The 26,436-nt window shown below is 41.2% G+C and overlaps 1 protein-coding gene across 1 annotated transcript in view; it reads right to left on the bottom strand.

Annotated features, from left to right (window-relative positions):
• Positions 1-1,595: 1,595 nt before the first annotated feature.
• LOC124718916 (pneumococcal serine-rich repeat protein-like) overlaps positions 1,596-26,436 on the bottom strand; it is a 282,270-nt gene continuing 257,429 nt past the window's right edge. Inside the window, exons 7-8 of the mRNA XM_047244570.1 lie at positions 11,037-11,248; positions 1,596-3,549 (exon numbers count right to left, since the gene is read on the bottom strand). Of these exons, the coding sequence (XP_047100526.1) occupies positions 3,404-3,549; positions 11,037-11,248 (358 nt within the window). The 3' untranslated portion in view covers positions 1,596-3,403. The remainder of the gene's footprint in view (positions 3,550-11,036; positions 11,249-26,436) is intronic.

The raw sequence follows: 26,436 nt of genomic DNA, 5'->3' as shown, positions 1-26,436 counted from the left end.
CCCTCCATAGTTTTTACACTCTAATATCATGGAAGTTATTCTCTGATTTCTTAACAGATGTCCTACAACCCTGTCCCTCCTTCTTGTCAGTGTTTTCCACATATTCCTTTCCTCGCTGATTCTCCAGTGTACTTCGATTCTCTTGTGTTCTGGTTTTCCCACAGTCCACACCGTACAATACTGTGTTCCAAACAAACATTCTCAGAAGTTTCTTCTTCAAATTAAGGCCTATGTTTGATACTAGTAGACTTCTCTTGGCCACAAATGCCCCTTTTTCCAATGCTAGTCTGCTTTTATGTCCTGCTTGCTCTTCCTGCCATGGGTTATTTTGCTGCATAGGTAGCAACATTTCGGCTGTTAAATGTACAAAGATACAAAACAGAAATCCTTCACTGATATTAGCTCCCAGCAAAAAGTTGGCATGATGCAGAAGTAGAGATGTAGTACTGAAACGCATTTATTTGTAATACACTTTTACAGCAAAAAGTGTGCCATTAACATTGAAAAACTAGAAAAAAACACAACACAAGACAACTTACAACAAATGGCTATTGCCATACAGCAGTCTACCATATGTGAAAATGATCTAGCAACTTCAGACACAAGCAAAGACAGAGAACAATCTTATTTTCAGTTGGCACACACCGCACAAAAATCGCTAATTAGATTAGCACAGAAGGCACATAATTTATCACAGCAATCTGATTGCTACACAAGAAGTGGCCGGTCAATGTAGAGTGATTCTTGCAGCCCTTATGACATATCCAACTAATTCTGTTGCCATGTCATTTACTAATATGTATTGTATTTTATGTTATGTAATAGGTCTCCAATTACTACAAGTCAATCAGACTTCAAAGGTCACATAATTTTCATGTTTTCTCAGAGTGTAATGCAAAGAGTGGCAAACTCTCAGAAAAGATCAGTAAATTAAGACATCCATTAAATTGTAGTGTCTTCTCAAGCTTTGAGTTAAACACAGAAATGCTACAATACCAAGAGATATGACAGACAAATGGGGACAGGAAAGGGATATTGAACAGTTTAAACCTTATACGACCATATAAAAGAATGCGGAAAGAGAAGGCTATGTCGTAGAATCAGTAACTGCAAACTGATATTTAATCAGTGTTTATTTCTGGTTTTGTAATTTTGCAGTGCTTTCTGTTTTTAGAATGTGTGAAGTAATACTGATTTTTGATCAGTCTCAATTTCTCATGGTCATACTGAAACACCTATCATTGTGTGATTGCAAGCAATAGGTCATACCACAGAACAGTGTGGTTAAACACCTTACAGGACTATGCTGCCTGAGTTTATTCAGGATAATACCCTTGTTTGTCTCAGTGTTGCAGAACTCTTCAGAATATGGTATGTGCCTGCAATTGTCCGATTCTGTCAAAGATCACTTTGGGGGGCTGTGAGATGACCAGTCCATTCAACATTTATTAATAATAATTTCAGACTATGTTATGTCTACGTTCCATTCTCTTCAACTGAGCCTTAAAAATAAAAATAAAAGAGAGAGAGAGAGAGAGAGAGAGAGAGAGAGAGAGAGAGAGAGAGAGAGAGAGAGAGAGACCATCAGTGGCAAAAGTAAACACTGATTAATTTTCAGATGTCCCAAAATAATACTAGGTATACGATTATCCCACCACAGATGGAAAGAAAGATGGAAAACTGTGCCAAAACTTTTATAAAATGGAATTCAAAATTTTTAACTAAAAAGAAAATATGTGACCAAGATAAAAAAAAATTCAGGGGATATGTAACATATCGAAACACTGAAATACCTATGGGAGAGGTCAAACACAAGAAAAAACTGTAAGAGTGTAAAAAATGAAATAGGTAATGATGTGTACAATATGAAACCACAATAATGGGGAGACAAGTCACAATCATATCAGGTCCTGTGCATGTCCAAAAATGATGAGCCTGGGCTACATATGAGACAACTTTATAAGCTTTAATGAGAAACTGTCAAAAAGTCTTAGGATAGGAAGTGTCACGTTGCATAAGAAGGTGGCGAAATGCTGGATACTGAGAAATGATGGACACCATTTGGGAATAAGAGACTGCCTAACTTCTGCCATGCAATCTGTCTTAACAGGAGCAGACTGACAACATTCCTGGTGACATAAGTTGGAAACTCCAGGCAAACAAAGATAGTGTACAGAAGTGGTTGCTGGTAACGAGATTCACTGAAAGTGATGGAAGATTCAAAGGTGAGACGGTAGCAGAACAAAGTACACTGGACATCAACAAGTACTGTATCTGAAGACAAGGTTGTCCACAAAACAAAAGAAGAAATGCTCATGTAAAGATAATGATGGACTATAGGCGCACTGAAGGAATAAAGAACAAAGTATTTTTCTCCTACTGTATGGATAAGAAAAATGATGGAATTTTCAAATAAATAGATCATTTTGAACATAAGCTTAGGAATCATCATATTATGGTTGGATAAGTAACACAAGGTGGTTCTTTGTAGGCAATGCCTTACACACAACTGGAGTCCCAGCAATCAATCTCAAGCTGAAAATTATGATTAAGAATGGAAAAAAATCATGTAAAGAAGCACATTAAGGACAGCCATAAATAGCACATCATGTTTTCTGTCAAAATAAATCTACCATTAAGAAGCAGTTATAGTTAGTAATGAATGTCAATTGACTTAAAATTCAGCACAATGTTGGAATACTGTGTCACAGAAAATTATAGAATTCAGAAATTACATCAGCAATGTATGACGATCTTTTGTCATAAAAGATAAAAGAAACATATACAATAACAAATCTATAAAAGAGATTTAGAACAGAGATAGAGAAAAAGAAAAATCTTTCTGCAGCTGTAGGAAATGAACTGGTCTTAAATGTCATGGTGAAAAATTTCACATTTGGCATCACCCAAATGTTACACAAAACTATCAACATCTTACTAAACTGAAAATTATTTCAGCATACACAAGAAAAATATTGTAGAACATCTGGTAATAAATCCAGTTTCTTAATAAATCACACATGTAGTTTCCTGTGAAAGTGCAAAATATGCCCCCTTTAAGGAGGGCACTCTCAAATTTTAAACACAAAAAATTTGAATCTTCACAAAGTAACATCGACACACTGACATCAGGCAGTCTGTTACAGAAAAACTTAGGATGTAGCGAATTGGGCCATATTTCAGCTCCATTTCTGACACTAGTTATCTAAATGCTTAATACTCTGGCATCACAATGCACTGACACACAGCTCATGGACTGTGAGGAAAGCCAGCAATACACACGACAGAAAGTTTCATGACAGCACTGACTGTGGGGTCCCACAGATTTCTGATGCCTGATGGGTCCACATGCTCTCCTGTTTCACGTATTAGCAATCCATGTCAAGTTCCTGTTGCCACAAGCTCACTTCCTCTGGAAAGTCGCGTCTCGGTCCGAGTCTTCGAGATCGCCATCTTCGACGTCTGCAGCATTCTGCAGCTTCACCAGAGACGTTTGTTCCATCATTGCCTCCAGGTCATACACTGGGTTTGAGAAGTGGAGATTTGGCTCTGCAATGATGGCATGTGACACATAATTGGATGACACAGTCAAAACGGAGCAATAACAGAAATTATAAAGTTATCAAAGAATTTTGCATGCACACAGTTAGGCAAGATCCTAGTATATTCAGTTATGCATACTGATATTGTACATATTGTTATTTTAATATACATGTGTACAAAATTACATGGAAAAGTTTTATATAAAATGAATACCAAAGAGAATAATGAACCTCAGTAATTAAAAAAAAAATTAAAAAATCAAACCAAATAACAAAGAAAACATCCCACCAGGAAGTTCAAGAAAATCAAAACCAAATAACACATATTTCATTGGCTGTGATGGTATGAATGAGGCTACATATTGGGTGATTTGGAATCCTTTTAGACAAATATCTGAGAACACTTTAAATTACTTAAGGATAATTCAGTGTTACATGCTTCCTGATGTAACAAGAGTCATTGGGGATAACTTTCTTACTCAAAAAATGTCCCACCTTAATGTGTAGCTCTGGCCTTTTTATATTTTATCACTTTCAAACCATCGCTTTGTAACTGCATTTCATAATATAAACAACAAAAATTCAGAAGAAAAGAAGACTAATGCTACTTTGATATCTGGTATACATACTAATTATTTCTAATGTTTTTGTATGTAAATTAAATGTAAATTATCTGTACTTGATATCTGTTGGTACTCACCAATAAATGTACAGAAAACAACTGACTCCACATTTTTACACAAATTCTAACAACTACTGACAGTTTAGAAGCATATGGACTATAATGCATCCAATTCCACACCATTTAAATGTACATAACTGCAAGTTTACTAAAATATATGAAGTATTATCTAATTTATTCCATATCTTTGAGGCCTACGCAGTTGCAAAATTAGAAAAAATTGTAAAATCTAATAATAATAATAATAATAATAATAATAACAGTATTAACCACATTCCTTTACTAGCTGATAAGTTTTGGTATTTGGATAGCAAAATAGCTGATGATGACCGAAGTAGTGAGCATACTGTTATAAAAAGGAAAAGAGAATTTTTTAAAAATAATATATAAATTTAAATCGTTGTAGATTTTTTCTGAAGATATTTGTATGGAGTGTAGCAGTCTAAGGAAGTAAAATGTGGGTGATAAGCAGTTCAGACAAGAGTGAATAGAAGCTTTTGAAATGAAATGAGATGTTACAGAAGAATGCTCATGATTAGATGTGTAGATAAAGTTACAAATGAGGAGGCACTGAATGAAAATGGGGAAAAAATAGGTTTGTGGCACAACTTGACTAAAAGGAGGCATCACTTGACAGCACACATCCTTAGGCATAAAGGAGTCATCAGTTTGGTGGAAGAAGGGGGTGTGTGTGTGTGTGTGTGTGTGTGTGTGTGTGTGTGTGTGTGTGTGTGTGTGTGTGTGTGTGTGTGTGAGAGAGAGAGAGAGAGAGAGAGAGAGAGAGAGAGAGAGAGAGAGAGAGAGAGAGAGAGAGAGAGAGAGAGAGGGGGGGGGGGGGGGGAAATGACAGTTAACTGTAGAGGAAGATCAACAGATGAATACATTAAGCTGCTTCAAATTGATGTGGGTTGCAGTAAGTTATTCAAAGCTGGCACAGGGCAGACTAGAAGAGAGCCACATCAAAAGAGTCTTCAGACTGAAGACCACAACAATATACTTTCTTCGATTTCGGTCATCTATAGAAAAAATGAAGTAACTTCCTCATGATTTTCTCTCCTTTCAGCCTTTCCAGTACTTCTTCACTATTCTGCTGTGTTCTTTGTTTACCTATCCATACTAGAATAGCTATCGATCTTCTCCTGAAAATCCCTGAAGTTGCTAATTTTGTTTCAAGCAGTTGGTCTGTCTAGAATTTCTGCTTTCAGTACACTGTTTCTGCTAAGACTTTTTTCACTTTCCTGAAGCAATTGACTTGCATTCTGGGCTTTCTGTGAAAAATGGTCAATCTTTTTGTCACTCTTCACACGTGCATTCAAGTCAAGTGACATAAATCGAAATTCTCCTTTCCGTGAGAGCATCAGATTGATTTTTCAATTTAGATCTCTATTTCTTCATTATTTCCTGAGATTTCTTGGCTTGAGAATTTTCCATAGTCCTATCCCTTCCCTTTTCTCTGATACTTCATTTTCTCCCTTTTTGCTGATAACTGAACATTCCGCTGCATATAGGCAGCACTGTACGTTGAAATTTTAGATTTATTGAGTGTGATTTTTTATTGTAAATGTCCTTTGCTAACTGATCACCCATTTAAATTTTCTATGCTCCATTTTCATTTTCTTTTTTTCTAGAATGTTTTTCTGTACTAATTACCTCAATACTTCAAACTTATTCAATACATTTATTACACTGTATCTAGTGCTAAGGACTTGTGGAGCATCTTGAATATTTGTTATGAATTCTGTCTTCTCGAAAGAAATTTTTAATCCAGTCTTTTCCACCATTTCTTTTGACAGATAAATATACTCAGTTGCTGTATCTATGTTTTCCGATAATATTGCTAAATAATAAGCAGAGGTAAGACAATTAAGTTTGATTTTCGAGTTTTTACATCATAATTTCTTGAAATTTATGATTCCATTCCATTATTGACTTTTCCAAAATGCAGTTGAATAGAATTCCTCACTTTGCTTTACATTCAGTTTTTACTTCAAATGGTGCAGAAATTTCTCTATGGAACTTTATTTTGGACTTTGTTTCTGTCAGTGTTTCTTTAGTTACTGTGTTGCTAAAGCCTTCTTCTTTTCCTGTGATTGTAGAGTGTTCTCCTGTTTAGAAAGTCACAGGATTTCTTGAAGTCTACAAAGATTGCAAGATTTTGATTTCTTAGTCAGTAGTTCCTTAATACAATTTCGAATTCATAATCTGCCTATACTGACATGCATAGTTCACTTGATGGTGCAGTGACCATGCACAAAACATCAGGTCATACAGTTTTGTGATCTGTTTGTGGAATGACTGTTCGACACAGAGAAAAAAATAACCAGTACAGTGATGCGCGTACACACACACACACACACACACACACACACACACACACACACACACTGACGCAGCACAAAGAGTTATGTGACAAAATTTAAAGTTGGTAAGAAAGCTAATGTCAATTCAATTTTGCGCCAGTTGCGGTAGTAGCACACTACGAGGATGGAAATCAGGTGTGCCTTAAGTACACGCTGTAACGCTAATGTGTGTTATTTACCTTAGAGATTGGACCGAGTGAGTTGATCAAGAATACCTTTAAGGTGACAAACATGCCATTATCAACACGTCACTGAGTTTGTACGAGGTCACACAATAGGACTATGAGAAGCTGGAGGTTCCTTCCACGATACTGCAAGAGACTTGACAGTAGTGAAGCTATTGTACACGATTGCTGGCAGCAACGGTCAGGAGAATGAATGTTTGTAAGGAGGCTGGGCTCCAGATGGCCACACGGCACATTGTGTTCAGCTATGGCTGTGGTGCATTGTACTGCATCTGCAGCAGCCACTAGTACAGCAGTTGGCACCACAGTGACACAATGAACTGTTCCAATTGTTCATAGAATGAAGGCTTTCACGGCAGGTTTTGTCATCACTTAACACTTCCAGGCTGAGGTGCCGTGGTCCATACGTAAGACTCTCCCCTGACGTTTCGCCTTCGACTGCAGAAGACATCCTCCGATTGTCCTCGGAGGATGCCTTCCGCAGCCGAAAGCGAAACATCGGGGGGGGAGAGTCCTATGTACGGACCACAGCTCTCAGCCCGGAAGTGTTAAGTGATAATGTTGTTCCAAATATGTTGCTTCAAGGACAGCTCCAAGCCAGAAGCTCTGTAGCGTGCTTTCCACTGACCCCTTAACCACCTCCATTTGCGACTTCAGTGGCGTCAAGCGAGAGTTCATTAAAGGGCAGGGTGGAGGTCTGCTGTGTTTTCTGATGAAAGCTGTTTCTGCCTCGGTGCCAATGATGGCCATATGTCGGTTAGGAGGAAGGTAGCTGATGGCCTGCAACCAACCTATCTGCATGCTAGGTACACTGGATCTACACCTGGATTTATGGTCTGGGGTGCAGTTTTGTATGACAGGAGGAGCACTCTCATGGTTATCCCATGCACCCTGACTCGTGGTTATCCCATGGAGCCTGACCACAAATTTGTATGTGTGACTCATGGTTATTCCACGCACCCTGACCACAAACTTGTACGTCAGTCTGGTGATTCGACCTGTTGTGTTGCCATTCCAGGGGATGCTTTCCAACAAGATAACACTCACCCACATATCGCTCTATCATCCACAACCAGTGTTAACTGTCCCTGTACTGACCGTCCAAGGGCAACAGAATGGAATTCCATCCCAGAAACTGACACCCAGCACCTATATGACACTGTACACGCACGTTTGGATGCTTGCATTCAACAATCTGGTGGTTATGACGGTTATTAACAAGGCGAGGATGTGGTAGTGTCTATTTGACCTTGATCATTTTGTTTTGTTGGTAGTTCTTCGTTGCAGAGTTGCACGTTATTGAAGTTCTCAGTAGCTGTAATTATTGAACTCCCGTCCCTAATGCGTGCAGGCACTCAGTCGGCTGCTGTCCATGAAAGGAGATAAATGAGTGCAAATGGTAAGAGGGTATATTTTACCCTTTGTGGTGTCACCGCCAGACACCACACTTGCTAGGTGGTAGCCTTTTAAATCGGCTGCGGTCCGCTAGTATACGACGGACCCGCGTGTCGCCACTGTCAGTGATTGCAGACCGAGCGCCACCACACGGCAGGTATAGAGAGACGTACTGGCACTCGCCCCAGTTGTACAGACGACTTTGCCAGAAGGGGATCACTGACAATTACGCTCTCAATTGCCGAGACGATAGCTAGCATAGCCTTCAGCTACATTTGCTACGACCTAGCAAGGCGCCGTATTCAATTGATAATTAATATTATGAAGCATGTCTCATCAAGAGCGATGTTCTACAATTATGGATTAAAGTTAAGTATTCCAGAAGCTACGTACTTTTCTTTATAGCATTCATTACGTATCCTGTTTCAGACCTCACGCCAGCCTGCGTGAGCTTAACGCGTGCCTTTCGGCTACTTCCGAGTGGCGTGGCTGTCTTGCTACGCCACTACACCCTTCCACAACCACGAAGTAGCATTTCTGCGCCATTTTTCAGTTTATCTATTTTCATGAATGTTTCGTGGTTTTTGGTGTTTTCAGTCAAAATGGACAACAAAATGGGGAGGCTGAGCGTATACGTCATTGGTTGGCGGAATTATCAGACAGTGAAAACGACTTATGATAGATGGCAGTGAAAATGAAGATTGTGTAAATGAGTGCAGCGGCAGTAGTGGTACTGAGCAAGATGCAAGTGAAGGCAGTGACAAAGGAGATAATATACCACTAAATGAGCTTCAAAGTACTGCCCACGATGGTGTGTTACAGAAGTACCCGAGTGATCCGAAAATCGAGTACACAGTTCATTTTATTTTGGTAAAGATGGATCCAAGTGATGCAAAAATCCACCTCAACAAGTTTGGACCCGTTCTGAAAATATCATCAGGCAGGTATCTGGTGTGAGTTTAGTGGCAATATTGGCAAAGACAGAGCTTGAATCCTGGAGTCTGTTTAGCAATGAAAATATGCTTGGTATCATCTTGAAATACACAAATTTGCAGAAAGGAAAGGAGCTTGTGAAGTAGTTGCAAATCACTCTTTATGAAGGAACTGACCATGAGTGAGCTGAAGGCTTATGTAGGCTTTTTGTGTACTGCTGGATTTTACCAATCAGGGAGGCAGAACACCGTTGACCATTGGGCTTCAGGCAGGAGAGGCGTTGAAATATTTCGGCTCACAGTGACACAGCAATGTTTTCATTTTATTGAAAACTGTCTTCGTTTTGATGATAAATCCACACAAGAAGAAAGAAAGCAACTGGACAACTTAGCACCAATATACTCTATGCCAGACATCGTACGACACCTCATGTTTGTGAAGGTACATTTGTCAAAAACACATTGTTCCATTCCGCCAACAAAATGTGCTATTTAGAAATGATTAACAGTTTACGTCAAAAGTTTATTGTTCATTTTGTGTTTGAAGAACATTTATCTCATAAATACGTAGAAAACAATCCGAATTACTGATGAGAATAAATAATTTTGTAGATTTTAAAAAGTATGTAATGTTAAGAGCTGCTAAAACGATTATTTTGTAGACTTTATGAAAAAATTAAGTAATGCTTAATGGTGTTTATTTCTATGAAAATGCTTTAATTAATAAGTCACACATTTAATTTCCATGTTTTGTTAAAAAGTGCCAATAAATACTTAAAAAATATAAATGAAATCGGTCAATATGACACTCTACATCCTTGATGTACCGTTTTTGCACCACATCCTTGCCGGGTTAATGTGCAATGTGCAATGGCTGTATCTCGCACTTACATTGACCTGTGATCTTGCAATTTAATCACTTAAACACGTTACCTGTATAAATGTATTCCTGAAATTTCATTACATTAATTACTTTTTGGTGTTGAGATTTTTTTCTATCTGTATACACACACACCCATTATTGTATTTAATTACTGTATTTTTGAAAAATTACATTATGTAGATTTTAATTTGTATGGTTTATGTATTTAAGATTTATTCATATACACTATTATGTAGGACCCATTTATTCAGTTTCATTTATGTCAAATCCCACACCACTGTGTTAATTTCGATTCCCCCCCCCCCCCCCCCTCACCGAGGGAGCAGCGTAATATGCCGCTCTACAGCCTATGGAAGGGTTATAAACATAATGAGGATATATAAATCAGGCGATAAAACGTTGACTGTTTAAAACTGGAACATGCCGAAAGGTTGCGAAATGAAAATATAAAAACAAAGGGTCGGTGATGGTGATTAAAACACAGGCACAATTAAAAAACACGTGCGACAGCCTGGTTTCTGTTCGCAAGAGTTAAGAAAATACACCTAGCGACAGTATGGTGTCTGTTCGCGACACTTAAAAAGGGGTGGCATGCGTAACACGGAACACTCAGGTAAACACTGCACTATACAGTAGACACGAAGGCATATGGGGGGGGGGGGGCGGACAGATGAGGGGGATAAGATGGGGGGGAGGACAGGTAAGACAAAAAAAGGGGGGATGGCGGGTGTGGACTGGGGAAGGCAGTGGAGGAGAAAGCAAAAGGACTCAGGGGAAAGAATGGAGTTAAGGAGAGTGGAAGGCGGGAGGGGGGGGGGGGTTAGTGAGACCGTAAAAGGATAGAGGGATGGAGGGGGTGTGTCTGGAAAAATGGGTGCTCAATAATATATTTTGGTTGTCCGTTTGTTTCGAACAGGGTGTTTCTGTTCGACATACTTCATCACGTTTAAGCTCCATTAGTACGTAAACAAAGGGAGGATATTCTCTGTGAGTTATTAGCTCGTCCAGAGCAGCGATTATGACAGTCCGAACTCGAGCGTGCCGACACGGAACTTACCGCGAGTGCCGCAGTTTATGTATCGCCGCCTCCGCCGCCGTGAGCGCCAGTACAGCAGCGCCACCACGAAGGCGACGGCTGCCACGAGAAGCAGGCTGATAGTCACCTCGCTCGCCGTTTTCGACGCGCTGCGGCCAGATGGCAGTGCGGTTCCGGCGTGAGCCTTGTCACCCAGCGGTTTTGCGACTGGTGGCGCCGTCGACGACTGCGGCCTGCAACACGAAAACGGACAACACTCCAGACAGAAGGAAACCGGAATCGAGAGAGATAGTTAAAAGGCTCGCTGTAAATGATATCTAGTTGCAGAATAGTCTGTATCATAACCCACCGTCCCATTCTAACAAGTGCGGCAGTGAAAAGGGCTATTTGGCAACCCTGGGAATAGCACGCTACTTTAGGAATAAAAAAATAAAGAGGAGTGGTGCGTGCCATCTCGACAACAAACCTTTGTCATTTCAATCGAGATGGAATTGAGCACCGGTGAACAACGCGCTGTTGCTGTGAAGGACGAGATTAGTGTTTAACGTCCCGTCGACAACGAGGCCATTAGAGACGGAGCAAAAGCTCGGATAAGTGAAGGATGGAGATGGGACCATCCAAGCATTTGCCTTAAAGAGTGGCAGCTGCTGTAAAAGAGCGCAAGAGCACTTCTGACACAAGGATTTACTGGTTGTTTTCTTTGAATGCTGTTACAGTGTAGATGCGGGTAATCTGAAATACACAACATTAAATCTACCGCGCTGTACTATATATTGTTCTTGTAGACTAGGTGAAACCTGGCATCAGGGTCGCGAGCACACCTCCACGTGTGGACGTTTTAGAGCTTCTGCGTATGCGCAACTGACATGAAATCAAATCCATATCTATTTGGTCTGTAGGGCAACTACAGACCAAATAGATATGGATGGCTAAATGGTTCAAATGGCTCTGAGCACTATGGAGCTTAACATCTGTGGTCATCAGTCCCCTAGAACTTAGAACTACTTAAACCTAACTAACCTAAGGACATCACACACATCCATGCCCGAGGCAGGATTCGAACCTGCGACCGTACCAGTCACGCGGTTCCAGACTGAAGCGCCTAGAACCGCACGGCCACACTGGCCGGCAATAGATAGGGATTTGATAAATAATGTGCACGGTTCACCGTGTTCTCTGCTAGCCCTTACCACTCAATTATAAGTTTACGTCAATGCCACCAAGTGGTAGCAAATTGCAGCAGACTTTCATGCACATTGCATAAATCTCGCTGGCGGCAGCACACACATACTTCACTAACTGATAGTAAAATTAGGTCGGACATCAGTATACGTTGTAGTTACACTAACAGAGAAACCTATTTTGTGGAATTATGAATGAGATATAGTACATTAAGTTATGGATTTTATCCTAGACCAATCCATTTGACGTGCTGAAAACCCTAAAGCACATCATCGACGATTGTGAGACTGTAGCATTTATTCATGCTTCTGACATCGTTTGACCCTATGGTGGGTCAGATTTATCTCTACTGTAGACCAACATTGTACATACATCTGAACATTCATTTAGAGCTGTCGCACTGGTTGCCCTGATATTCACCTCAATTGGAGGTCGAAGTCGGTGTGCTTTTGGTCCTTATGGCTCTCAGCTCCTCATTTGCCTTCTACTCAAGTGATCTTGTTGATAAATGTACTACTTGAATTTAATCGTTTCCACAAACGGCAGTTTGTGTTTGGAGTTGGCTGTCTACTATGCACGAATCGGCTTTCCTGTGGAGTGTCAACACGAACGCTGTTGAGCCCGTATTAAAAGCTAACAGAAAAGAAAATTACCAGGAAAATTCAGCAGCAAAGGAACTAGGGCGTTCCAGACCAGATCCGTTGTCTGAGAACGTGACGAAATCATATAAGCGTGACTACAAGCGAGCATTTAACAAATAAGTGTATAATAAGCGTAAGTTGTGTGGACGCAAAATAAGAATGCCTGATTTTCAACCCACAAGCTAATTCGTTAACTAACACATGAATTAGGATTCTTATACATTTGTCCGAAAAGATAAAAAAGGACGAAAACTCCCACTTACACAAAAATTCATTCGGGTGCCTTCGGTCACTTCTGCACGTAAACGAGGTTTAGTTCCGCATTCTGCTATCGGCAATTGGAAAAGTAAACAGGTAATACGTAGTGTGTAAATCCAATGAATGTGCTCTAAGTTATAATAAAAACCACATTATAATCTTAAATTTTTAAAATTAATATGAATAGATAAACCAACTCACCAGTCAGCAAAGTTTACGTCTGACTTTGATGGCAGAAAGCTCGTTGATCTTATCCTCATAGTTCAGACGGTTATCAGGTAGGAGGTCGGCTTCGATGTGAAGAATGGACAAGGCGTTAAGTCTCTCCTCAGACAACGTAGAACGTAGATACGATTTCAGTCTTTTAAGAGCCGAAAACGAGCGTTCTGCTGAACAATTTTGTTAAGTGCCATACACAGAAATATTCTAAGAGCAATGTCAACTATCGGAAACACGGACTGTAACCTCTCTTTTCGTAAAAATTTACTCATTTCGACTGGTATATCACCAATCACAGAAGTTTTCAAAGTCCCGCGAAATGTGCACATTCACTAGGAAAGGAAGGCTCTAAATCTGTGTCATATGACGCTTGGAGTTTTGCTGCACGTTCAACAATATCGCCAGGTGAACCGCTCTTAAGGTTACTGAAAACTGAAGGAGTCCTTCCTCCTCACTAATTCGGTGTTACAAGTTGTCGAGTACTGGGAGAAATGTTTCGACTCTAAATTTTTCCTTTCCAGTCAGAAAAACTTCTTCAGAGTCCGCTTCTTCGTCATCATGAAGTTTGCGTTTTCGTGATCTTTTATAGGTACATTCATAGTCACAATCTCCATGGATTTACTTCCATAATGGTCGAACATGCCACGAATAGATGCAATAAATCCTACAAGTGATTAATTCATGCAGTATTTTAGTATCAATATTTACACTCTGCAATTTCAGATTTACACTATTAAATCCCTGGAGTATGTCCTTCCGAACTGTCATCATGAATACTGCTTCTAGTCTGCTGAGTTGATTCAATAGAGCTGGAGCCTCATTTTGCACAAGTGGTTTATCAAATGTATTATTGGCAACATGTGTTATGGCATTGATAACGCCCTCCCAGTTTTCGTGTAGACTTACAAACGCTTCCTATTTTGCTGACCAACGAGTTTTTGATAAACTTTTTACCGTTTTGCTTCCTGGTTTCATTAAAGAAATAAGCTTATCCCAGCGCTGTGTAGAAGCACAGAAAAAGTTATAAAGGATTTGCACTACACTGAAAAATGATCTTGCTTCCCGACAACAGTTTGCAGCACTGGTGCCGATTAAATTCAAAGAACGTACTGCGCAAGGCACATAACGCGCTTTCGGATTTCGTTCATTAATGCGTGTCTGTAAACCAGGCTTGCGTTGTCATATGACTGGCCTCTACTGTCAGTAGTATCAATGGAATTTGTAGAAAGGACTTTCAGTACGGCCTCAGCTAAGTTTTCGGACTTGTGTCCCGAGTTTGGTAAAAACAGAAGGAAACGTTCAACATGTTCACCACTCCCGTTCACATATCTTAATATGAAGGGTAATTGATCAATGTGTGAAATGTCCGCGATAGAATCTACTATTGTAGATAAATATTCGGCCTGTTTTATTTCACTTACAACAATTCTTTTTATTCGTTCAGAAAGAAGCTCTATTATTTCATCACAGATTGTTAAAGAAAGGTAACTTGTATGTTCCTGCCCTGGATTTCCATATCGTTGAATGTGCTCTGCGAGAAAAGGATCAAACTCGGCTATAAGTTCAAGAGACATCATAAATTGACCATTCTGTAATGAAGGGAATCTTTTAACATGTCTACGTAGGGGAAGTCCACGACTTGATAGCGTCTTCACTACTGCAAACACCCTTTTCAGCACACTGCGCCAGTACATATGACTTGATCTATTGTTCCAAGTGACTTTTTTCTTGGTAAGAGTGATAACTCAAAATTTTTATGTTCAAGCGAATTCTCATGATGAGATAAAGTATTAGAAGTATTTTTTTCCAATCTGCAATACCATTAGTAGCAATCGCGGCCTTACCTCCGAACAATTTACATGGTGCACAAAAAACAGCACCGGTGCTACTAGGCAATTACGCAAAGTTGATTCACCATTTACAAGTTTGCGGTAAAATACACTTTTGCTCAAATATCTGGTTGTATCGCCTATTGATCTTATTGGATTAGAAAAATCACCGTTACAATTTTGATTAATGCCACGATGTAAGAGAATGTCGTTTGTCGATTCATTGACATACCATTCTGCATGATCATCAGCAACGGAGTTATTTCTTTCTGGCTCGACACTTAGTTCTTCGTGAAACTCGAAATCAGGAACAATTTGCTTTTCTTCACTTTTAACTTCTGTTTCGTCTGTATTTGCTTCTTTTACAACAGCCGCAGTGCCAGAAATATCCGTTCTACTTGAAGTCGAACCAGCAACATTTTTTGCGAAAAATTTATCTACTCTGCCAAGCGTTTTTAGAACATTGGCTTCTCGTTCTCGCCTTTCCTTCGATAATTTCCGAAATTCCACCTTACTTAATTTTGCACGGTTGCTTTTTTCACTTTCACTTATGTTAAGGCACTTACAAAATTGTCAACCAACAGTCAAAACAAAAGAAAAAAAATAGTAAAAGGAAAGAACGAAAGACTGTATCCAGCTCCAATCGTACTAACCGCACATGAGCAGAAAGCTTTTTACTTTAAACGCGGCACACAAGCACAAAGATTTTTCTTTTAAACATGGAGCGATGAACTGACCAACTCGGGTTACTCGACGTAAATGTGCTATGAAAGAACGACAATGTAGAATAATTTAATTTCATTCTCGCCTGTTTCTCTGTTGTCAGCGAACAGTATAAGCACACATGCCGGCTGAAATTCGTCTCGTAAAGAAAACGAGACACTCCCTTTTTTGGCTCCTGTTTCCCGTGTAGCCGGAATTTTAGCTGGGACGCAAATATGTTCTGAATATTCTTGACACTGTCTTTCTAATTTAAAAAGCAAATAGATTTTGCAATTTCTTGCAGTGAGGTGTGCTGGATTGACTCTTATCCCACTTATTCTTGTAACATTTTAGCGGTTTCTGTGGGCAGAGAAGACAGACTACAAAGTTTAAGTAGTCTTGTTTGCAGTTGATGTGGTGTGTTTTCATTTGCGTGAACACTACTGTTATGCCTACACGCAAATGCACATTTTGTTCCAACATAAAATAAAAATAACCTTTCCTCGAAGAAGAAAAAAAAGCTTAGTTAAGAACTCTAATATAAAATTAGCAATGTCACGTACTATTTGATTCACAGTGTAGGAACTCTGATATCGTGCAGGCTGTAGCACAATAAATGAGACAAACGAAAGTTGGTTTCTTCTTCTTTTTTCGCCAAAAAAAGTAAATAAATAAATAAAATTTTTAAACTGTTGTGAAGTGTATTTCACATATTATTAGATATTCTGCTTATGTTCTTTTCGTATAAACATGTGTTTAAAAATATAAAACATTACCAGTATCAACATGTTTTGTTAAACGGGTGTCATTAAATCAAAAGCTCAGATATTGAAGACAACAGAGCTTTCACATTAATTACAGAAATGGAGGGCTGACTTGATACTTCCCCAAATTTCTACAAGAAATTTAAGTAGAGTCGGGTTTTGTATACTGAGGCCCACACATTGTACAGTATTTAAGAAACTGCTGATTAGTTTATCACGGCTTTTCAGGGGTCCCGGTATTTTCACGAGGAAAATATGGCAGGGTTAAGTAGAAGCCGACAACATTCTCGGAATAATAACGTTTCAAAAATTGTATTGTAGATTGCCGTCCTGACAGATTACTTCAAAATATTTTCAACAAACATGAAGATAATACCAGACAGAAACACAATGTTAAATTTCCGTTCAGTCACCAAGTACACTATGTTTATTTCCAAGCTTGTACTGTCGAGTTTCGTTCTTAAGGCTTATTTCAACTAGCAAGTTATCAAAAAAAATTGTCGCTTGTAGGCGCAGTTATTCTAAAAGGTTAAAGTGAGTACAGAGCAAAAAATGGCGCCCCCTTAAGATGCCGCCCCTAGGCCCGTGCCTATATGTAAATCCGCCACTGTCTATCAAAGCGTGGGTACGTAACACTGAAGAAACAGTGACACAGTACGAAAGTGGGATGGAATTACAAAACGTGCGTGCACTCCAGTGAATTTTGCAAAAGTGGAAGAAGCCTTCAGCAAAGGCCCAGGAATTCTATACGCAGTCATACGCTTCAACATGACATACCGGATCGCAGTCTACAGTGAATAAGGAACTGCAATACTACCCATACAAAATGTAGATAGTGCAAAAATTGAATGCGGGCGACCTCTCGAAGAGACAACGCTTTTGCTGGGAATTGTTATAACTCGTATACGAAAACCCAGTCCTGTGCGACAATCTGATCATTAGCGATGAGGCCAATATTTATGTGTCCGGCTTTGTTAATAAGCTAAAATTTGGTTACTGATGAAGTGAGAATCCCGAAATGCTTCATGAAACGCCACTTTAGAGTCAGAAAGTGCAGTGTGCTGGAGGGTGTCATGGTTTGAGATCACAGAGCCTTAATTTTTTTAAGATGATCGCGGCATTGCTGTTAGGACTAGTGCGACAGATCGCTGATCTCCTAGTAACTGCATCACATTCTTCTAACAACATGGGGCCACATGCCATACCTCACGGCATTCCACTACTGAGCTACAGAACGTCTTATCTCCAGCAATGGTGACCCCTCCTCGTCCAAAAGATGCCCTGAGCTTTATTCCTTTGGAGTCCTCTGAAATCGCAGACCTTCTGGTGTGACACACCACACAGGAACTGGAGGACCCAATTTGGGAGGAAGTTAATCGAATTCAAGTGCAAGTCCAGCAAGATGTGGTGCCTATCTTCCATAAAATACTTAAAATGTGTGAAAAGGAAAATAGAGGCAACCTTTGATCAAAAATGGCTCTGAGCACTATGGGACTTAACTGCTGAGGTCATCAGTCCCCTAGAACTTACAACTACTTAAACCTAACTAACCTAAGGACATCACACACATCCATGCCCGAGGCAGGATTCCAACCTGCGACCGTGGCGGTAGCGCGGTTCCAGACTGAAGCGCCTAGAACCGCTCGACCACTCCGGCCGGCTGCAACCTTTGTGACGGCATTTTCAAGTGATAGGCATTTTAAATAGCAAGCATTTTAAACTGATGCTGCACCTCATTTACATTGCTGAGAATAAATTTTTGTCGCTGGTGGAGGTTTCAAAATTGCCCATTTTACTGCAGCGTCTCTTAGGAGCTGCTTGTTATGGGCAATGACAATGGCACCGGCCAACAACATCTACACTACCGGCCATTAAAATTGCTACACCAAGAAGATAAACGAGTATTCATTGGACAAATATATTATACTAGAACTGCCATGTGATTACATTTCCACGCAATTTGGGTGCATAGATCCTGAGAAATCAGTACCCAGAACAACCGCCTCTGGCCGTAATAACGGCCTTGATACGTTAGGGCATTGAGTCAAACAGAGCTTGGATGGCGTGTACAGGTACAGCTGCCCATGCAGCTTCAACACGATACCACAGCTCATCAAGAGTAGTGACTGCCGTATTGTGACGAGCTAGTTGCTCGGTCACCATTGACCAGATGTTTTCAATTGGTGAGAGATTTGGAGAATGTGCTGGCCAGGGCAGCAGTCGAACATTTTCTGTATCCAGAATGGCCAGTTCATGACCTGCAACATGCGGTAGTGCATTATCCTGCTGAAATGTAGGGTTTCGCAGGGATCGAATGAAGGGTAGAGCCACGGGTCGTAACACATCTGAAATGTAACGTCCACTGTTCAAAGTGCCGTCAATGCGAATAAGAGGTGACCGAGACGTGTAACCAATGACACCCCATACCATCACGCCGGGTGATACGCCAGTATGGCGATGACGAATACACGCTTCCAATGTGCGTTCACCGCGATGTCGCCAAACACGGATCGCAGGCGCTCCTGTCTGTGATTCAGCGTCAAGGGTAACCGCAGCCATGGTCTCCGAGCTGATAGTCCGTGCTGCTACAAACGTCGTCGAACCGTTCGTGCAGATGGTTGTCGTCTTGTGAATGTCCCCATCTGTTGACTCAGGGATCGAGACGTGGCTGCACGATCCGTTACAGCCATGCGGATAAGTGCCTGTCATCTCGACTGCTAGTGATAAGAGGCTGTTGGGATCCAGCACGGCGTTCCGTATTACCCTCCTGAACCCACCGATTTCATATTCTGCAAACAGTCACTGGATCTCGACCAACGCGAGCAGCAATGTCGCGATACGATAAACCGCAATCGCGATAGGCTACAATCCGACCTTTATCAAAGTCGGAAACGTGATGGTACGCATTTCTCCTCCTTACACGAGCCATCACAACAATGTTTCACCAGGCAACGCCGGTCAACTGTAGTTTGTATACGAGAAAAAGGCTGGAAACTTTCCTAATGTCAGCACGTTATAGGTGTCACCACTGGCGCCAACCTTGTGTGAATACTCTGAAAAGCTAATCATTTGCATATCACAGCATCTTCTTGCTGTCGGTTAAATTTCGCGTCTGTAGCACGACATCTTCGTGGTGTAGCAATTTTAATGGCCAGTAGTGTATATGAAAAGAGAGGGTGCGTATCTTCCATACCCCATGATAAACTGATGGCTACTGGCTAGCTCTGTTCTTTCTGCGAGCGTTGCACCATGATGGAGCATTAGGAAACTGCTGAACTGCTATCTCTTCACCATACCTATGTTTGCAGTGCAGTGCCGCAGATACAAAGCTCGGATCAGTAAGCAGTGTCACTATATGTTACTGTCTCTCCCCCCCCCCCCCAAACTCAAACATAATTTGCTGTCACGCCCACTATTAACATGCAACAAGGAGTCCACCGTTTTAATAACAATGACTAACGGGAGAAGACAAGGAGTTGACTGCCCCATCACTTTTCAACTGTGTGAATGAGTCAGTGATACAAGAATGGCGAAAACAGAAATCAGTCGTCGAAGTTGACCACCCAATCAATTTAGGTAGAGGCAAATGATCTTCAGGGTGGGCCAGAAGTCACAATCGTAAAGTATTCAACTAACGTAATTAAAAATGTCGTGTGACGAGGGCCTCCCGTCGGGTAGACCGCTCGCCTGGTGAAAGTCTTTCGATTTGACGCTACTTCGACGACTTGCGCGTTGATGGGGATGAAATGATGATGATTAGGACAACACAACACGCAGTCACTGAGCGACACAACACCCAGTCCCTGAGCGGAGAAAATTTCCGACCCAGCCGGGAATCTAACCCGGGCCCTTACGATTGACAGTCCGTCGCACTGACCACTCAGATCCCGGGGGCGGACAACTAACTTAATGTAGACACTGAAGAGCCAAATAAACTGGTAAACCTGCCTAATATCGTCTAGGGTCCCCGCGGGAACACACAGAAGTGCTGCAACATGACGTTCTGCGTTTTGACAAAAATATGATTTTGAACCATTAATGTACTGTTTTACGCCTGTAAAGATGGTTGTTACAACTGAGACCCGTATAGAATAAATATATAACTGTGCAGCCGATGGCGCGAATATACTTATTTCCATAATTTCCATTATAAAACCAGAAGGAACTCTATGCTTCAGAGAGTCCTATTTTAAATAAATAGGAGCAGATGGAAGAACTTGAAAAGAAGGAAAGCATGATTGTCAGGAAAATTTTAGGATCTCAGCAACTATTGACAGTACTTGGAAGAATACGAAAGACATGCCCTAAAAGTACTCCGAAATGGAAATGCGCAGAAGCTGGTTGCAATTTTATGGGCATGGGCATGGATAACCAAAATGATCTTCAGTTACATCACATTATTCATTCAGAAAGAGATGCACATGGAACTGCTATTACACTACAGATGATAGGAAACAGACAAGAATTTAAAAGTAAATTTTTTGAAGAGAAACCAGTAAAAAGGAGGACTATACATTACACTTCTAAGGAGGAGAAAATGTAAAGAAGTGAAAGAACGAAGAGAGGAGAAAGGTCACGAGGCCGTAAGTTCTACGTAGGTGAGCAAATTCGAAAGAAGAAGAATAATTTGTATGCAGCAGCGCTTTGTACATTGTTTTAGTATAATTTTCGCGAAGTTGTAGGTAAGAGAAATACAGTACAGCACTTCAAAGGCATTCTTCCGAAAAACTGAGGCGTACAATAAACTCGCATAACTCTGACAATTAGTCTTGACGTTATTTTTCCCCCCTTGCTGGAGAACTTTGAAAACTGCTGTACTGGCGCACCATCCTCACCCCAAGAATCCTCCCTTCGACCTCCAACTGCTCTTAAATACACTTTACATGTTGCACTTTCTACCTTCAGGCAGATTTTACTTTATTGGCACTGGCAGATTTTACGTTATTGGCACTATTATCACATGAGACGTAATTAATTTCCTATCTTCCCTGTCCAAGAAGTTGACCATAGCAATAAATCTTCTCGTGTAATTTTACTACACTGAGAGGACAAAAGTCTTGGGATACCTTCGAACCTCCTTTTGCCCGGCGTAGTGCACCAAAAAATGGCTCTGAGCACTATGGGACTTAACATCTGAGGTCATCAGTCCCCTAGAACTTAGAACTACTTAAACCTAACTAACCTAAGGACATCACACACATCCATGCCCGAGGTGGGATTCGTAGTGCAGCAACTCGATGTGGTATGGACTCAACAATCGTTGGAAGTCCCCTGGAAATATAATGAGCCATGTTGCCTCTACAGCCGTCCATAATTGCGAAAGTGTTGGCGATGCAGGAGTTCGTGCACGATCATGTTCGATAACTGTTCGATGGAATTCATGTCGGGCGATCTGGGTGGCTTTATCATTCGCTCGAATTGTCAGAATGTTCTTCAAACGCGAACAATTGTGGTCCAGTAACATGGCGCATTGTCATCCGTATAAATTCCATCGTTGTTTGGGAACGATTTCCAGTTAGCGCTCGGTTCAGTTTGACCAGAAACCCAGTTTCATTCGATGTAAACACAGACAACACCATTACTGAGCCATCACCAGATTGCACAGTGCCTTTTGACAACTTGTGTCCACGGCTTCATTGAGTCTGCGTCGTACTCAAACCCTACAATCAGCTGTTACCAACTGAAATCGGGACTCATCTGACAAGGTGACGGTTTTCCAGTGGTCTAGGGTCCAACCGATACGGTCACGAGCCCAGGAGAGGCGCTGCAGGCGATACAGCTATGGCACTCGCGTCGGTCGTCTGCTGCCGTAGCCCAATTACGCCAAATTTCGCCGCACTGTCCTGTCGGATAGGTTCCTCGTACGTCCCACATTGGTTTCTGCGGTTATTTCACGCAGTGTTGCTTGCTTGTTAGCACTGACAACTCGACGCAAACACCGCTGCCTTCTGTCGTTATGTGAAGGCCGTCAGCCACTGCTAAGAGGTAATGCCTGAAATTTGGTATTCTCAGCACTCTCTTGGCGCTGTGGATCTCGGAATATTGCATTCCCTAACGATTTCAGAAACTGAAAGTGGCAAGCATGTGGCTGTCACTACCACTCAGCGTTGAAAGTCTATTAATCCCAGTTGTGCGGCCGTAATCCGGTCGGAAATCTTCTCACGTGAATCACCTGAGTACAGGTGAAAGTTGAATTTTTTTCCCTTTATTGTTATTTTGACTCCTTATACAAAGGTAGGCCGGCATCGGCAATATTACGCCACTCTTCGGCCACAGATAATACATTTATTACAAGTTGAGACATCGAAAAACGAAACAACACGGTGGATAGACAACAGTAGACACACAAACTTAAAATACATGAAGTCGTTCACAGTTGTAGCGTCCAAAGAAAATACGTGCAGCACTCGGACACTAGCAGAGACGACAAAAACGGCACACGTGATGAAGGAGCACAAATGACGAAACACGGAATCACTAACACGATGGCACACACAAAACACTGGCGACAATCTCCGGCGCGTGAATGTTCACTTTAAGTGTACGAGTCTCGGGACCTGCCAAAAGGTGAAAGGCGGGAGAGGGGAGGGTGTAGATGCCAGTGGCAGAGGAGATCGGAGGAGGAAAGAAGGTGGGGGGGGGGGGTAGGGGAAGCCCAGGGCAGAGGAGGGAGGGAGGAGGGAGAGAAGGGAGCCCTTGGGAAAAAAGCACAGGGGGTGGATGGGGAGGATCACAGTTGGTAGGAGGGGTAGATGCAGGGGAGGAGGGCACCATCAGGGAGGGGGAGTTGGTGGAAGGCACCTTGCACGAGGGTATGGGGACAGATGGAGAGCAGGTGGGATATGGAAATGCAGGTGCGGCAGCAGACAGGGGTGGGAGAGTTATCCATTCGAGGAAAAGGAGAAGGTGCGGGAACAGTATGATGTCATATAGGATCCACGTGGGGGAGGGGAGGCAGATACAATATTTATTTATTTTTATTTATTTATTTAACCTGATCAGATTAGGGCCATCAGGCCCTCTCTTACATCGGACCAGTGTTCCACACATGCAGCATTTCACACATCAGAGTAACATCATGAACATAGTTTAAATGAGAAAATTAGCTTACTCTAGTGTCAATATGAATAAAGACTAGTGACTAAGACCTAATAAAGTAAATGCGGAAGTATTTTTACAACAGTTGCTATACATACAGATTATGATAAAAGCAATAATAATAACAGTAAAACAAAAAATCAAATAATAATGATAAACATGACTAAGACCTAATAAAGTAAATGCTGGCAGTATTTTTACATCAGGTGCTATACATACAGATTATGGTGAAAGCAATAATAATAACAGCAAAAAAAATCAAATAATAATGACAAACATGAGAAAGATTCGCAATAGTAATGAAGGTTTGTGCAGATGTACATTAATATTTAGATGTTTACTAGTATAGCGAGTTTTGGGTAAGGGAGGTTTAAGGAGGGGGAGAGAGGGAAGTAATGAGATGAAGTGCACTCATGTACAGAGGAAGGCATTACTGTTGCTTAAGTAGATACGTCATTAATTGTTTTTTGAAGCCGGTCATGATTTTAAGTTCTCTAACATAACGAGGGAGGTTATTCCAGAGTCGGGTTCCCGCTACTGTAAAGGACTTGGAGAAGGTGACTGAGCGATGCAGTGGAACGGAGAGGATTTTATTATGATGGGAACGTGTGTTTCTGTCGTGTTGTTCCGACATGAGTGTTAGGGACGAGGAGAGATATGAGGGACAGTGTACATTTATAAGGCAGTAGATGAGACAGAGTGTATGGAAATCTCTGCGTTTGTCTGCACGCAGCCAGGACAATTTTGCATATGCTGGTTAAATGTGATCAAAAAGTCGAACGTCACAGATATATCGGACGCAGGCATTCGTGACCAGTTCTAGACGTCGGGAATTTTCCTGAGAGAGGCCTTGTAGGATAATATCGCTGTAGTCAATGATTGGGAGTATAAGCGTTTGTACTAATTTCTTTTTCAGATCGAAAGGGGAGAGTTTTTTATATTTTTGTAGGACATGAAGGGATGCTGATGCTTTTTTGCACACTGCAGTTACGTGCTCTGTCCAATTTAGATTTTCATCTATTATTACTCCCAAACTCTTTGCTGAGGGCGAGAAGTTAATAATTGTTCCATTTAGGATAAGAGGTGGTACGGATTCCCGATGTTTTGGGCTAATAAGCTTAGAGTGACCAACAAGTACCGCTTGGGTTTTAGATGGGTTTAGTTTTAGACCTATGTCCTGTGCCCATTTTGACAGTGCGTTGAGGTCAGTATTGAAATTTTCAATAGCGTTCTTGAGATTGCTTGGTTTCGCACTTAGATACAACTGAAGGTCATCAGCATACATATGGTATTTGCAATAGGTCAGGACCGATGACACATCATTGACATAAAGAGAGAAGAGTATAGGACCTAATACTGAGCCTTGGGGAACGCCTGACACTACCTGCCGTCATTGTGATTTTATATCCCCAGACAGGACGCGTTGCTGACGAGACGTCATGTTTGAGCGAAACCATTGCACTGCGCTTGGTGAGAAATTTAGACCGCTAAGTTTGGCTAGTAAAATGTCGAAGTCGACAGTATCAAATGGTTTGCTGAAATCTAAGAAGCAAATGATAGTCGCTTCTTGTCTGTCCATGGCAAGTTTCAGGTCATCTGTTACCTTTATCAGAGCGGATGTTGTGCTTCGATGTTTACGGAAACCTGATTGGTATTCGTCTAATAGGTTGTTAGTAATTAGGTAGTTGGTGAGCTGGTCATGAACTATATATTCTAAGGCCTTTGATAGTGCAGGAAGAAGGCAGATGGGGCGGTAGTCAGAGGCTGCTGTGGCGATGTCCTTTTTAGGCAGTGGCTTAATTTGTCCCAGTTTCCAGGCCTCAGGGAGAACACTTGTGATTAATGAATCGTTGAAAATGTCTGTTATAGAGGGCAGTAGTTGGTCAATAATAAGTTTTACCATCTGGATAGTGATACCATCATGTCCAGTAGATGCTGATCTAATCCGCATTATGGCTTTCTTGACAGTACTGCAAGTGACGTGCTGTAGATAGAATTTTTCTTTGCTGCAGTCGTTCATCCCAATGAAGTAATCAATGATTCTCTGTTTTTTTTTGCGGATCAATTTTGGTTGCAGGTAATGTGAAGAATCGGTTTAGTTCTTCAGCTGGGACCATGGCATTTTCTGCAACTTTTATTTTGCCTAAACCGAGACTACGGAGATTTTTCCACAGGATAGCTGGTCTACATCTATTGTCAGCTAATGTACGGGCATGTCTGAGCTTAGCGTTTCTCACCGCTTGACTGACTTTGTTTCGTTTCTGCTTGTATACAGCGTGATTTTCAGGTGTAGGGTGTATCTTGTATGCTCGATGTGCAGCATCTCTGAGATTCATGAGCTGTTTTAATTCATCAGTCAGCCAAGGTGCAGGTTGCCTTTTTGCTTTTCTGGTCTTTATTGGAGCATATTTGTCATATAGTTGAGTAATTGTGTTAGTGAAATCGTGGAGTTTGTCGTTTATGTCCATGAGGGGAGTAGAGGTCATCCCCCAAACTATTTCTTGTGCCTCAGTTTCGAGTTCAGGCAAATTTATGCGTTTGAGGTCTCGGTATGTAGACAGTTTTTGTTTCTTTCTAGGGCATTCTAGTGAATACGTCATGGAAATGATGTCATGGGCAGACATGCCAGGCGCAGATATTTGAGAGGTGCGGATTATTCTGTTCGGGGATTTCGTTGCGAATATATCTATGAAAGTGTGACTGGTAGTCGTATGATGAGTAGGTGCCA

This window comes from Schistocerca piceifrons, chromosome 10 (genome assembly GCF_021461385.2).
Source record: "Schistocerca piceifrons isolate TAMUIC-IGC-003096 chromosome 10, iqSchPice1.1, whole genome shotgun sequence".
NCBI lineage: Eukaryota > Metazoa > Arthropoda > Insecta > Orthoptera > Acrididae > Schistocerca > Schistocerca piceifrons.
The sequence above is the reverse complement of the archived record's forward strand: the minus strand, read 5'-3'. Positions and strand labels throughout refer to the sequence as shown.